General features: G+C 40.7%; 1 protein-coding gene across 1 annotated transcript in view; it reads left to right on the top strand.

Annotated features, from left to right (window-relative positions):
• The first annotated feature begins 1,089 nt into the window (after window positions 1-1,089).
• LOC126382624 (MAGUK p55 subfamily member 7-like) overlaps window positions 1,090-15,723 on the top strand; it is a 37,299-nt gene continuing 22,665 nt past the window's right edge. Inside the window, exons 1-7 of the mRNA XM_050032603.1 lie at window positions 1,090-1,206; window positions 1,854-1,899; window positions 3,995-4,029; window positions 4,300-4,418; window positions 7,067-7,144; window positions 9,809-9,889; window positions 13,777-13,911. Of these exons, the coding sequence (XP_049888560.1) occupies window positions 1,140-1,206; window positions 1,854-1,899; window positions 3,995-4,029; window positions 4,300-4,418; window positions 7,067-7,144; window positions 9,809-9,889; window positions 13,777-13,911 (561 nt within the window). The 5' untranslated portion in view covers window positions 1,090-1,139. The remainder of the gene's footprint in view (window positions 1,207-1,853; window positions 1,900-3,994; window positions 4,030-4,299; window positions 4,419-7,066; window positions 7,145-9,808; window positions 9,890-13,776; window positions 13,912-15,723) is intronic.

Here is a 15,723-nt window from a genome sequence, read left to right on the forward strand (position 1 = left end):
AACTTTACTTCTTGAATCATACTTTTCCATTTTATTAAATCTGAGGGGTTACACATTATAAATGTCCCAAAATTGGCTTTCGCCTTTTCATGTTCTCTTACCCTAATACTCTCCAAATACACTCGACTCTCCATTTTCCTTGTTTCCATTTTTTGAATGTCAAAAAACCCCACAAAAAAAGGAACAACAACAAAAAGGCAAGCTATAAGTTGCCTACATCACCTACAAAAAGTCTTATAGTTTCCGTGGTCGCCTATAGGAAGATCTGTCACTGTCTGTAAAGTCCCTTGGAGGGTATATGCAGTTATACAGGGTGTACCCAACTCATTTTCTGGCTGTTTACAGCACCCACCTTTTAGCCTACAGGCCATTGGAACATATAGTTCAGTATACCCACCCCCTCCTTGGTAACCTGCCTGTCTACCCAGTATTACACCTACCTCATCAACTACCAATACACCTATGGGCAAGAGTATTGCAAAGAGGAGCTGTCATGGTTTGAAAATATAGTATATTCGTCATATATAAAGAAAATTCTCTCTTCTCTCGTTCTGCCAGGACATATTATGTTAATTGGACAAGTGATGTGGAAAAAAAAAAAAAGGACATACTCTAGCGTTATATGCTGAAGTTAGGGCATAAGAGGCAACTAGACTTGCCATTAATTTATATATATACATACATACATACATAACACCCTCCTAGCATGGGAAACACGACCTCATTTTCACCACAAAAATAATTATTTTTCCTCACTGTAGCAGTTTTAAGTCTGCGCTCTTATTTTGAAGTCAGCGGCCTCATTTCCGGTATTAGCCCAGCTGTCTCTGGCTAACGTGACGCAGCTGAAAACGGAGCGAGTTGGTGCTGAGGACTCCTCCTCCGAGTTCACATCTCGTTGGCTGGAAATTTTCTGTGACACACCCACGGTCTGTCCGCTAGTCTGCTCTGTTGTCTCCATGTATTAACGGTAGGAACACTTGTCCTCCGTGGACAGTGTGTCCAACACTGCACTGTCCTACAGGGACTGTCCTGAGTGGTGTGTGGATGATGAGACACTATGACAGTATAGACCAGCAACAGATGAATCTTTATCTCTGCATTTATTCCACTGTATATTTTGATCCCTGCATGTATTGATGCCAACATGTAAATTTCCCCACACAGAGGTCAAAGGTCAGGGTGATGCTGACACTCCTGCACTGGGTAAGTATTGATTGCTTTGCAGAGGGTCATGCCCCTGATATCATACCTGAACCCAATAAATAGGGGTAACTGGACTGATATTTTAACATGCATCCTCCAAAATCTAACCTCCACACACATTGACTCTATTACCTCAAAAACCAGAACACCCATACACCCTATCACCACCAGAGGCGGAGGTGGGGGGTGGCTTCTGGAGCCCCAGCCTCAAATGATTTCCCAAAAGCCCTGAATCTTTTAGGTTTTTAAAAAAAAATTATATACTATCCTTGTTGTTTATCTGACAAATATAACTAACTAAATATAAATACCCATAATTTAATACTTCCAAAAGGGTGTCTACAAGTAGTGATGGCCAAATGAAGCCTCATGAAGCTTTTCCTTTCTTTTCTGAGCCCACTAGATGGCGCTCATGGTTTGAAGAGAGAGGCTCAAAGAATAGCATTTCAGTGTGCTTTCAACCTTTTGTTGAACAAAAAGCGCCATCTAGTGGGCTCAGAAAATAAAGAAAATGCTTCATGAGGCTTAATTTGGCCATCACTATACAGGTATCTGTTACTTACATTTAAGGCTTTTTAAGACCTTTTTAAGAGAATTTTCAACCAGATTTTTGTACAGTTTATCTTTTTCTTATACAAACATTGCAGGTAGGTTTAATGGAGTGAGTTGGACTGATCTACATTTTGCCGACAGGTAAGCCAAAGTATAAAATAAAAAGACAGTATTAGTTTAAGGATTTGTAACAACAGCAATGTGGACTTTCACACAGCTTGACTCATTTTAACAAAAATCAAATTAAAAGATGGATGAATAAAATGAGATAAAATGTTTGTAGAACTTAAGACCTCACAAATTTAAATTTAAGACTATTTTAAGACTTTTAAGGCCCAATATTTATAAATTATTTATAAAAATGTAAGACTTTGTAAGGACCTGCAGATGCCCTGTCCAATATTCATCAGCCTGTCAATTTGTGTGTGTGTGTGTGTGTGTGTGTGCTTTAACTGATGCTTCTTCTTTGCTCTATACCCTTGCTGCTGCAATGATGATGCAAATTTTATGTCCTTGTAGGTTACAGGGGTGAAAATTAGTCCTCTTTAACATTTGTCGTGTCAGAGTTTCAGAATGATGAAGACAGTTGGAACAGTGAGATATAAAATAGGGTGTAGGCTCTACAGGATAATTGTTTTCCCTGAAGACTTGGGTTTTTCCCAAATGATGTACAGTATTTTAGGTATTCTCGTATCTCAAATGGCTTAAAAAATAGTGCATATAGCTGCCATTAAAAAAAAAAAATCTATCCTGAATGTTGATAGCATCTGGCTCGGCCTCTGATCACCACAGAGAAAAGAGTGACATTAAAAAGAAATAAATAAAATAAAAGGCTACTGAAAGGATGCAACTGCTGACCTCACATTCAATTAAATCTGTGGGACATATCATATGTGGAAAGTGAGCCGGTGTGGGCGAACATTACGCCCCACGCTCTTTGATTGCTGTATCGATTGCCCGTCGGCTTGATTTAGGTCAGACCGGACACATATTGACTGAATAAGGGACGGTCTCTCTATCAGTCCGGCCAGTCGAACGCTATACAATCTCTCTCTACAAAGTGGATGTTCAACTGTAGCTCCTACTCTTTATGCATTAAGCGATATGGCCTGTCTGAACTGGGCCTGATGGAGCGCAGAGTCTGTGGTAAGTGCTTTTTAAATGTTGTGTGGTTGAGCTGTTTTCCTCTGCTTTAAATTTGTTGGAATGGACAGAAACCTGTGTGTTATATTCCTAATCTGTACCCCAGTTTAGCTGTATTAATCCAAACATATCAATTATTATTTCACAATAGTTTTTTTTATTATGTACTATTGACACATTAAAAATATTTTAAAAAATACATAGTACAATATTGTATTTCTCTAGCTGTGTTAACATTATGATCTTATTGATAATAAAATATTTGTTTATAGACTCTATTATCTAACAAGTGTGTTTCTGTTGAGCTGATCCTCATGATTTTAATAGCACTGATCAGACTCATGATGTAAGAGAGTGTAAAAATGATTCATTTTGAGCAGAGGACATCCAATAATTAATAATCCTGTAGCATGAGTTATGTTTTCATCTTTAGTTTGATGCCATTTTAGCCAAATAAGACTGATCAATCAATCATAATAATAATAATGATGATGATAATAATAAACTTAATTTATGAAGTGCTTTTCAAAACAAAGTTACAAAATGCTTTACACGGTTTGATCCTGGATTCAAAATAATGCGGGATTCAAGCAAGTTAAACAAGGCAATTTTAAGAAAATGCAAAGAACAATAAAAATAAAATATCATTACTGAAGCAGATAAGCAAAGTTGACAACTAATCGCCCTGTAGATTGCAGTGACGCACAACAAATTGAACAATTAGAGTGATACAAAATAAAAGAAAACAATAACCGATGACAACACAAGATAAAAACAATAAAATAAATGAGAACTATATAAAATAAACACAGACAAAAATCATGCAAACTGATTTCATAATCTATTGACACAGCTGTATGGACAGTAAAACAGTTGAAATATTTCCTACTGCCATTAGGGGGCAGTAATATCTCAGAAGAGGCATCTTGTGCATGTATAAAAAAACATTTCTTTCCTTTTTCTCATCCTTTCTTTTTCTGTGTCACGCTCTGGTCTCCCTCTTCACTAATAAAAACAAAAGAAAACTGATGCAAGTATGAGAATATATATCAGCGGGTTTATTTTGTTGAATTGTTCTTGTCTGTTCTCTCAGAGTGAGGAGGATGCTGAGCAGAACAGAACACAGAGGTGAGTCCAAAGTGTCACAGTTTAACAGGTTAATATATGAAATACAAGCATTAATCCCCATAACAGTGAATCTTTTTAAAAGCTCTCCTATGGGACCTTTTTTTTAATCACACCCTCCGTTTAACCTTTGACCTCCCTCTTTGGGCTCTTGACCTCCCCTCATAACCTTTAAAACAAGCTCTGTAAATTAAGAACAGATGCAGGTGGTGTGCTTATGGATGTGGTGTGTGTATATGTGCGTGTGGGCGTGCTGTGCTCCTCCTCCTGCAGGCGTGTGCAGGCTGCTATCATCAGTGATGTCTGGAACAGAGTCTCATACAGACAGAGAGGAGGACTACAGGTTCCTCCACAGCATGCTGATGGAGAAGAAGCTCCACCTGCTCTTTAAGGTCGACACACATTTGTGCTGTGCAGTGATTTGTGCTCCTCTACGTACATTCATTTCAGTTACAGCAGCTGTTTTCTAACTTATTCAAAGGGGAACGCCACCTATAAAGTAAGAATTTAGGCAGTATCAGTTATAACATCTTTCCCAGTTCACTGTCTATAGAGCAGTTGCAGACTTTATACTCGATGACATCACAAATTTGAGTTTTAGCACTTAAGTTTTTGGATTTGGGAGAGAGTTGTTTATGTTTAGTAATATTTTTGGACTGTCTTAGACCAGGGGTCAGCAACCTTCGCTCAAAAGAGCCATTTTCTGTCTGGAGTGTTTTATAGTGATGGCAACTATCTAATCTAAATTAGCCTGTTAACATTCCTAACCGGTCTAAATGAGCACTCATTAATATGTTTTTACAACAAAGTAGCACCTCTGCAGTGAGCTATTTATGATTATTTGGTACTAAAACTTTGCAGTGTTGGTGGTGGAAGCAAACAAATCTATGAAATTCTCTATTTTCCTCTGAGACATTTTCTTTTTTGGATTTGGAATCAACAGCTAGCCACATTAGGGAGACTCAAGACTCGCCATCGCTATTGAGATTCAGCAAATTTTAGGAAAAGCAGCCAGACCGTAGATGTATGACGCACATAGCTGATAAGATGTTAAAACATTTTTTATTCAGTGTTATTCAGGCTACACATTTACACAGCTGGAAAATGTAAGAATCGCTTTACTGCTACAACGATGATAAGTAAAAATTAAATTGTTAAATAAATTTTTTTTTGTTTAAGCCATAGGGAGCCACTGGAGAAGGGCTGAAGAGCTGCATGTGGCTACCCTTGTCTTAGAACATAGGAATAATATGTATGAATACTGAAAATGAGCAGAGTTCCCCAATAAGCAGCGAAAACATATAAATACTCAGATCTTATTTCAATACCAGTGTAAAAATACTCCATAATAAGTAACTGTCTGGCATTCAAAGTGTTACTTAAGTAAAAGTACAGAAGTACATAAGGGTTAGTATGGTCACATATACACAAAAGGTATGCTGTTTTTCAGATACCCCTACCTGAGCTAGAATAAAACACAACCATGACTTTGCATAATTTTGACACGTCATGAAATGAATGGTCCTAAAAAATATTTTATACAGCATATGGGCAAAAGTGGTGATGAAATTATCAAAATGTGTATCTATTATACAACTACAGTCTGGAGGCTTTTCTGTTATTGGCATAAATTTCACAGTCACCTTTTTTAAAGAAAGTTTCTTTAACTTCAGGTAATATATATATGGTATGTTGGCACACTTCAGGCCATCATATTGAAAAAACAATAAAGGTGGTGCAATAAAGCAAAATGTTTAAAGTGAGAAGTAAAATGCAAATTATAAAATGTTAATATCTAACAGAGTGTACAATTTTAACTTCATTAAACCCATAGGAGCTCAAGATTTCAAAATCCATCTCATCTTGCAATGTTTAAACTACACAATCCAAGCTACACTCAAACAGAAACTGTTACCACTTCATTAATCGTCTATGTAATTTGCTACCACTTACAAGACACAAGCGCCGTTCCAACTGCTTTACCTTTAGAGTTACACACACACACACACACACACACACACACTCCTGAATTTGCTCCAAAAAATCTGGTCACCATACTTTAATGGAAAATTTCAATCCACTACAAGTTTACAGTCATTTTCTTTAGCCGTTAACCCTTTCCTGTTGACCTTGCCTGCATATATAAAATGAACTTTCTGACTATAAAAATGGCGGGGTCCAATACTGCCTTCTGAAAAACTGTAGGGGACATGTCCCCTGTAAATTACACCCCTGCTTTACTCTATTAGGTACTCTACTCTGTTAGGTGGTTTAATGCTTCAAAAAGTATCTTATTTTCTACAATGATGATACATATTAAGCGTAAAATATTAATCTGCTTAGTAAGTCTCGTAAGTCAAGTACATGTTCCTTCAAATTAAGTTAAAGTACTTGAATAAATGTACTTAGCCGAGTTATTTTCCACCACTATTAAAAAATAAACAGGTCATAAAAATGCAGTTTCACATAAACTGAACTGCAACACATCTTAAAATGTATTTTTAAATTGCTAAAAGTTCTGCTGCAGCACCAGTATCACTGCAGAACTTTAAATAAATAATATTTTATTTTTATAAATCAGGATACGGATCGTTTGATGTCCTTCCAGAACATGTGTTCACGAAGGAAGAGGGCAGGGAAGTAGCAAATAATAAAACCAAGAAATGAAGCATTCAATAAAACACACATTTAAAAAAGTATTACAATGATAATATTAGTGAATAAATATGTAAATATAAGACAAGTTTGAGGACAGGAATGAGAAATGTGAGGTCTAAAAATTAGACAAGGAAGCCAAGTGGGCCTGTAGTGCAGCCATGCCCTGGAAACAGTCTAATAATAACAATAGTAAAAGCAGCAATGTTCAGTTAGTGGAATTACACAGTCTCACAGTTTTAGAGAAGAAGCTGTTTCTTAGCTGGATGGCTGTTAATGTTATAAGTAGTAGCAGTAGTAGTAGTAGTAGAAGTATTTGGAGTTGCAGTAGGAGTCTTCTTACTGCAGAGAAAGCCTTGATTGTGATACTTTCCTGATATGACAGATCCACGAACGGCTGAAGCGTTTTGAGAAGCGGAGCCCAATCCCCGTCCAAGAGCACGCAGCAAGTCTGGCCTCAGATGTAAGTGACTCTCTCCAAACATCTTTTGCAGATAGACGCGCCGCCGAGGATGACAGTTTGACAGCGGAGGGAACGGGGAGGATTTGGTTGTGGTTCAAATTGTTTCCTCTGATGTACAGATGACTCTCCTGTCACACAGTAGCACGAGTGGAACGTACAGTCCGTCTTGTGTGCACTGAATTATGAAATGTTATCTCAAAAACTCTGTCACCTCACTTGAAAGGTTGTGTTTTATAGCAGATATCGTTTTGTATCTGCATGCCAGGAGTTTGGGTCACAGAGGACAGCACCGAGCAAAAAGACTGCTAAAATCATTTCGTGTGTAGTCTAATGTTTCAGGTTGGAGGAATACAATTAATTTCAGATTTAAGATGAAGTGACAGAGAGTGCTCCCACTACGGCTGTGACTCACATCGGCACGACCACTCTCGATCCCCCTCAGATCATGTGCATCATATTTCATAGACCAGTCATCTTCGTTCCTGTCACCAACCAATCACTCCTATATTTCCATCTCATCCCACTACCTTCGTCTTGATCGTGCTCTACGTTCATTTCCTTATTTTCCCCCTCTTGTTCCTGGTCCAGTGAAATCAAAAGAACAAGTGGCGATGAAGGTTTCATCGCCTCACGTCACCTGTGACTTGGCCAAAAATTTGCACATGAACACACCGCAAAGACTACAGCCAACGGCCAACTAGCATGTACATTCTGCACCTGCGCGATTCAAAAAGGGAAACTGGAAGACCGCAGGATGGATTTAAAAGGCTAGTTAGCCAGTTAGCACATCACAACACAACCTGATATTGAAAGAACAAAGCATACTAACTGTGCGCTAGTGAAGAATAACACAAACCATTACGAAATGGAAAGCGTTGTCCTCCAAGAATCGCCACCTTAACGTGGTGGATGGGTTTACGTGTCCCTGTGAAACCGGGACCTGAGTTGTCTGGGGCTAATAGCCCCTAGCAGGGTCTCTAAAGGCAAAGTGGCTGGGCCTTGGGCCATGGGGCAGGGTCGGGTTCAGCCCAAATAAATAACACAGAGCCGTCGCCCTGTGGGTAGTGATGGCCAAATGAAGCCTCATGAAGCATTTTCTTTATTTTCTGAGGCCACTAGATGGCGCTCATGGCTTAAAGAGAGAGGCTCAAAGAATGGCAGTTTAGTGTGCTTTCAACCTTGTGTTGAACAACAAGCGCCATCTAGTGGGCTCAGAAAATAAAGAAAATACTTCATGAGGCTTCATTTGGCCATCACTACCTACGGGCCCACAACCCGCAGGGACAGGAATCGGGGTTCGGTGCATGGAAATGGAATGGAATGGCATGGAATGCTGGAAAGCGTTGCTGGGGAGAAGGCCATATGGGGTGCTTTGCTTGGCCTGCTGCCCCCGCGACCCAGCCCTGGATAGCAGATGAAAATGGATGGATGGATGGATTATGAAATGTTTCTGCTAAAGAGCTCAATGGCTAAAGAAAAACTGGCTTACCTTATGTAACAAGTTTGCTTTGATCTCACTCCCTCTTAACATTAGCTCTTTGTTTACTTTCTTCACTTCCGTTTCTCCTCTCGTGCGCTGAGCTGAACTGCCATTCAAAGTAATTACATCACCCGACGGGCTCCGCCGTCTTCGATACCAAACATGCTGAATCGGCCAAAAAAAAAAGCAGATAAGGAACGGAAAGGGCCAACAAGGGCCAACGGTGCAAACAAAGCAAAAACTTGGGCGACGGTTGCTAGTTGACGGCCCAACACTGACCAACAGCTGACCGTCGGCTTGATGTTTCAGGGCCCTTAAATGAGGATGTTCATTTTACACTTTTCCCTTACTCTATGCTTCCATCTTTTCCTCTAACCACACTCCCCTTCCATTATCTCTCTCCTTCCCCTTTCCCTCCATTTGCTTTCCTTTATCGTCTCCCTATACCCTGCACACTGCAATTCCTGCCATGTTTCCATACTGTCTATCTACCCGTGTCCTCTCCCCAGAACTCCACTCCATCTCCTTCTCTTCACTCCCTTTGCTTCAGATTCTGTTAGACAGCGACTCTCCGCCTGGCTTAAATCATCAGGACCTACTGGAAGGGCCAAACCATGGGTCTGTTTCCCCTCAGAGAGGCTTCTGTTTGCTCACAGTGGAAACTAATGACCTTCATGCATTGTGTCTCTGGAGTGTGCCTCGACATCTTGAAGCAGTAGAAGTCATTACAGTAATATGCTTGACAAGACGGGCGACTGCACACAGTCACTCGCCGCCTCTCCACTTGCCGCTGATGGTCAAGGCTGCTCTGTTTTAGCTGTCGCCGCAGCTGTCGTGTAGCCTTGAACATTCGGGAGCTTTTTTTTCCGACAGTGGCTAAAAGACACAAAACTAAAACAGCATGAACAAATAGTTAACATAGAGAAGAAAAAAAGCAAAGTCCCAGTGAGGTGAATGGGGCCATATGAAAATGTAGAAATAATAAAAGTACTGATGACGTGTCACTGCAGTCTGAATCAGATACAAGTTGAACCCTCTCTGTCTCTCTGCTCAGTTCTCTGTCTCTCTTGGCTTGTACAGTGTGGACTAGAGCAAACCTCACTCAGGCCATGATATAAATAAATGTATACCTCTAATTATAAAAAATACATCCTGCCTCTCTGTCTCTTTTTCTCTGCTTCCAGTTGGCAAAGGAGCTGATATACCAAGGCTGGAGAGAGGAAGTCAAAGAACTGGTTGCCCTCTTTTCTAAACCAAACTTTAAGGTGATGAGTATTTCCTCCCTTGGCGATGTGAACCTGTAGCTTCACACGTGTCGACCTAAAACTCTCCCAGCCAAGTCCTCTGTCTTGTCAAATCACATAATTTCTACCAATGAAATACACCAGCCTTGAAAGAGTTCAAGATTTGGGGAAATATGCTTGTTCTTGCCGAGAGAAGATTGATACCAATCTTTTGTTTGCACGACAAATATGAAGCTATAATCAGCAGCTGGTTAGCTTAGCCTGGCAAAAAGACGAGAGAGGGAAGGGGGTCTACCCATTGGTCCGACAGCCCATTAAATTTGCCTACCAGCCAACTTCCAAAGCCCACCAGAAAGTGTGCTGGACTTTGGAGCTAATTTGACACAGTGGCCAAACTGTGGAATTCCAACTTTCTGGTCTGTCACATGATGCCAGGGGGCACACAAAGACTTTTCTGCCATTGACTTTCATTGGGAAAGAGATGTCTCTAACAACCCCCTCCAAAACGACTAATTTCACTATCAGGATCTTATTCATTCCATCACATAACATTTCAAAAGTCTAGAAGAGAAACTGCAGCCAGGGGACAGTTAGCTTATCTTGGCTTAGCATAAAGACAGTGAGCAGGGGGAAACAGCTAGCTTTCCAAAGGTAAGAAATCTGGGTCATCCCTATGTTTCCAAGGGCCAAATCTAACGTTGTGTTGAGATCTGAGTATGTGTCTCTTGATAAACCATGACTGTGAGAGATTGGTGAGGGCTATCTTTGCTGTTTCAATAGCAAAAAAATGAAGGAAGATGAACATTTCAAATGCAGTCTAAATGGTGATATCTTTCAGTCACTGTGGAAATATCAATGTCTTAAGTCAAGAAAACTGGCTTGCCTACAATTTGTGGGTGCAGCATTCAAAGAGTATAATATCAGTGGGCTTTAGGTGGGTGATTTCAAAATACTGACCACAGGACAGGAAACATACACTGAACATCACAGAGGGATAAAAACTGAGAATAAAACTCTCTGAAAGGTCTTCTTAATCAGTCACATTAAGGCCCCGATCACACAAAAAACATTTTGCAGGTTCCAAAATGTGAGGTGCATTGCACTGCCTTTTTAAAATTGAATGCAAGTGCCTTTTTATTGGTGCCAGGCAACCACCCCATCACGTCCTTACACTAACCTTTCTGTGTAATCAATCTACATGGTAATCAGTATCTTGTTCCTGAAATGTTGAGGCATAGGGTACTTGCTGTAGCTCTGGTTGAGGGTGAGAGGCTGTCAGCAAATAGTTTGTTGGACACAGGGAAACAGAGATCTGTGTGGGTACATGAGACCCTAAAAAAGAGGGTGGGTCATGGGGAGTACCACCAGTTGGTGCAGGAGCTTCACCTCCATGATGGCCGTCTCCAGGCATATTTTGGGATGACTTGGGGGCAGTTTGACAACCTGCTGTCTATCGTCGGGCTGTATAGCTCTGGGTATCCAGCAACCGACTAGTTTCCCCTCCACTGTTTACCATCTGTAAACTTGTTGTCGTGACCACCACTGAAAGCCCGCCTCTCAAATCATCCGATTGGACAGTGGGAAAAAAGATGACAAAAAAAGAGATGACGTGGACGTTTTTTCCACGATGAGTTCAGAGCGCTCTGGCAAAAACACCAGGCACCAAAAGACCAGAAACATGAGGCGTGTCACAATGCAGAGACCATGAGCAAAAAGCTTAATTCTCATTTAAAACAATTACTAAACAGCCGTCTCCAGCTGCTAAAACTCTTTCTGTGTGATCGGGGCCTAAGGGGATATTAGCTGGTGAACATAGGACCCTGGGAGCACAGATAAGCTCCTGAATAATCAGCTCAACTCCCTGAAAAGCCACAATCTCTCATTTTTCACACTTTAGTTTTGTATGAATTAAACAAACCAGATATAATCTTTTGTTACCTTTGGACAGAGCCAGGCTAATGTTTCCCCTGTTTCCAATCTTTACTCTAAGCTAATTAAGTGACAGCTGCTAGCTCCAGCTCAACAGACAGACATGAGAGTGATATCGCTCTTATCACATAAATCTTGACAAGGAAGTGAATATTATTTCCCAACATGTTGAACTGTTCCCCTGAGTTGCTTCTTAATCTCTGTAATATTACTCACACACACATACTGTAAACATGCCCCAAACTGTGCATGAGTGCAGTTTTCTATCACTGAAGCACATCCTATGATTGCCATTCACACGGACCATTTACAAAGCAAGAATGTATTCCACTGAGAAGATGTTGTTTTGCTTCCTTCTACTTCGGTGCCCCGATGGATCATTAACAATAAAGAAACCTACTCATGAGATTTTTCCTGACATAGCTAACACTACAACTGCAACCTGAGAAGCTAATTTCCATGCAGGCATGCTTCATCTGAGCTACTCTGATGCTGTTGAGGCGACATCAAGAAGCTCATATGGGTCACACAAAGTGACAAATTAATCCAACTGTAAATTCTATTTAAATTTACTCCACCTAATCATTTTGCCCACTGAGAGGTGCTGACATCTATTAACCACACTGGAATTGAAGCTAATCTACTCCCTGGTTATGTTTATTAGTGTTCACTCATGTCGAGGCCCAGACTACTCAAATGCATGTTTCCTTATTTCAGATCTGCTGACAGTCATATTTCAGACACACTCACACAGCGTATGGTTTTCCAGTGGGCCGCAGAAGTCGTGGCTTTTCTTAATGAGGAGCCGAAGCCAGCCGAGAACTAACAGGTTTGTTTAAACAGTCTTAATGACCTGTTTGTTCTTGGCCACGGCGCAGGAGCTCACACATACTTATGAGAGACTCTGGGTATAATATTCTGTGAATGAATGTTTGTTTTTTGAAAACCTGTCTCTGAAAGTGGCCAGAGACACATTGCTCACGCGTTGGCTGCTTCTGAGCAGAGCAACCGTTGATGGACATCATGGATAAGTAGACTAACTGACAGATGGATTGGCTGATTGTTAAAATCAAGTTGATGAGCAGATGTTTCCCCCCTACTCTTTTCTGGTTCTTTCTTATTACAGTAAATCCCCCTTCTTTTTTTTTGGGAAATTGTACCTTGTGCACCCTCACAACCAGAGATTGTTTATCCAGAATATTGTTTTTCTGCAAACAAACCTGGAGTTTTCGCACTGCCAAAGGTAACAAAGAATGAACTGAAATGAACTGTCTGGGCACTGATAGTGAGTCATATATCAATTCACAGCCCTTCGCTGGAAAAGGAGTTTTTTTTTTCTGAGACGTGTGATGTTTGAGCTGTTGAGTTGTGAGTAGTGTGGGGGGTTGCTTTCAGGTGGCCCACAGGCTGGCAGCACATTCCAGACTAAATCAAGTTTGGCATGTTGGCCCGGGCTAAACTGAAAGAGGAAAAGTGCTGTATTTGGATTCAGTCGCTGTAGTGAGTGTAGGCAGGCCAGCCAAACTTATTGGAATTTTTGCACAGCCTCATTCACTACCCAGTCACCTTTAATTAGTCAACAGGGACTGGTGGCATTTTAAATATGAGTGCATTCCATGTTTTTTAACGATCTCTAGCTTAACCAGTTATCTTAAAAATGCACAGGTAAAACTGGTGACAGTGGCTCTACAGTGTGCTTCCTGCTCTAGTATGGACGCCATTAAATCAACACTTTCGCACTGATTACACTGGTATTTATTCACAATGCCAGATTCGACAGCAGCTTGACAGCCAACACGTCAGTTTCCATTTTGTGTGGAGTATACTGTTGGCCTGACACAGTGCCATTTTTCCATACAAAGCAGCATGCATGAGAGGATACTAGCCCCGGTGCCACATCTGTTCACCGCACCTAGAATTCAAAGTGACATAGCTGATTGCAGATCAGCACCTTCACTGTATTTCTGTTTCCTCCACAGAGTCTGCTGTCTGTCCATGACGCTGTGGCACAGAGGGACTTTGAGCCGACTCTGCCACCATTACCTGACGATGTGCTGGAGGAGGATGAGGACGCAGTCAAAATTGTCAGTCTGGTCAAAACCAAAGATCCCCTGGTCAGTGAACTTGTCTTCATGTGTCAGAGGTCAAGTCAAAAATTAGATTTTTCCCCTGGCTTAAAGGTTCAGTGTGTAGGATTTAGCGAGATATAGTGGGAGAAATGGAATTTAATATTCATTCATTCATTTTCCGTAACCACTTATCCTGTTTGGGGTCGTAAGAGGGACTGGAGCCTATCCCAGCTGACACTGGGCAAGAGGCAAGGTACACCCTGGTCAGGTCACCAGACTATCGCAGGGCTGACACATAGAGACAGACAACCATTCACACTCACATTCACATCTACAGACAATTTAGAGTCACCAATCAACCTGCATGTCTTTGGACTGTGGGAGGAAGCCGGAGTACCTGGAGAAAACCCACGCTGACACAGGGAGAACATGCAAACTCCGCACAGAAGGGCTCCCCCACCCGGGTTCAAACCAGGGAACCCTCCTGCTATGCACCACCATGTTGCCAGATTTATAATATTATATTAACATTAACTATTTTTTCATGAGTGTATCATCACCCAAAACTAAGAATCATTGTGTTTTTGTTACCTTAGAGTGAGTAATTTATATCTACATAATGAGCGGGTCCTCTTCCACTGAGTCCACCATGTTGTCATACAGTAGCCCAGAATGGACAAACCAACATTGGCTCTAGATTGTGTCTCTCCTACATGCCAGGCACATGGAGAAGTTTAAGTTGGCTGCAATCTGCAACCCCACCTCTAGATGACACTAATTACTAAACATGAGACCAATGATTCGCAACCATTTTCCATTTTCTAATTCACAATGAAAATAAATTGAAATTTGTTGTCTTGATGTAACTTGTTTATCAAAAACAAGTGCCAAGAGAGGATCCCCCAAACCCCCAGCAGAGGTCCAGGCTAAGTCCTGAAAGTTCTCAAATCCTAGAAAAGCCCCTGCATACACCTAACCCCTGCAGGTCAAAGTTTACTTTGTTTTAGCCATCAACATAAATTCATGTATTGATGTAAAACCACATTGCATATTCCAGTGCATTCCATAAATAAAACATTACAGACCTGTTGGAGGACGAGGGCCAATTCAAGATCAGTTTTAAATCCTTTCAAATCCCGCAATTCTTTCCATCTGTTGAATGACTGACCAAAGTTGACTCATGATGTCTATCATTGTCTCTTTTAGCTTTTTTTGTTTTTGTTTGTGTTCTTTGGTCAGTTCTTTTCTTTTTCTCTTTGCTGATCCTGCCCCCGTATAAAACACAACTACAACATATAATGGCAAAATTAAAATCTCTATAGAAAAATCTCCTCCTGCTTCCTTTTAATTGGTACAACAAAACGCACAACTCGCTGCCAAACTTTTGCCTGGGAAAATATACATACAACAACATGTATTAATGAGTAGTTTGACATTTTGGGAAACACACTTATTTGCTTTCTTGCTGAGAGTTAATGAGAGGATACCTGCTAAACGGACCGCTATACCGCAGACAGTTAGCTTAGCTTACAAACAGCTAGCCTGTCTGTTAAGAAGTTTTAAGATTTTTTTTACATTTTCATTTTATATTTTATTTTCTTGACACAACCATAATGAGATATAACATAATAACTATTAAGTTTTGGCCCAGTCACTCAAGGAAAATGTTTGCATTTTATGTTTCTGCAAACCACAGATATGTTATATCTGTATGTTGACATCAAGGCACTTGCCAGCAATGTTTGAGCCATTTCCCAGCTGCATTTGTGGCACCAAACCTGGGTGTTCTTACTGACATACAGTGGCATTTTCCAGCAGTGTTTGAGCCACTGAAACTGGGTGTTTTTCACCAACTTG

Source organism: Epinephelus moara, chromosome 21, assembly GCF_006386435.1.
Source record: "Epinephelus moara isolate mb chromosome 21, YSFRI_EMoa_1.0, whole genome shotgun sequence".
Classification (NCBI taxonomy): domain Eukaryota; kingdom Metazoa; phylum Chordata; class Actinopteri; order Perciformes; family Serranidae; genus Epinephelus; species Epinephelus moara.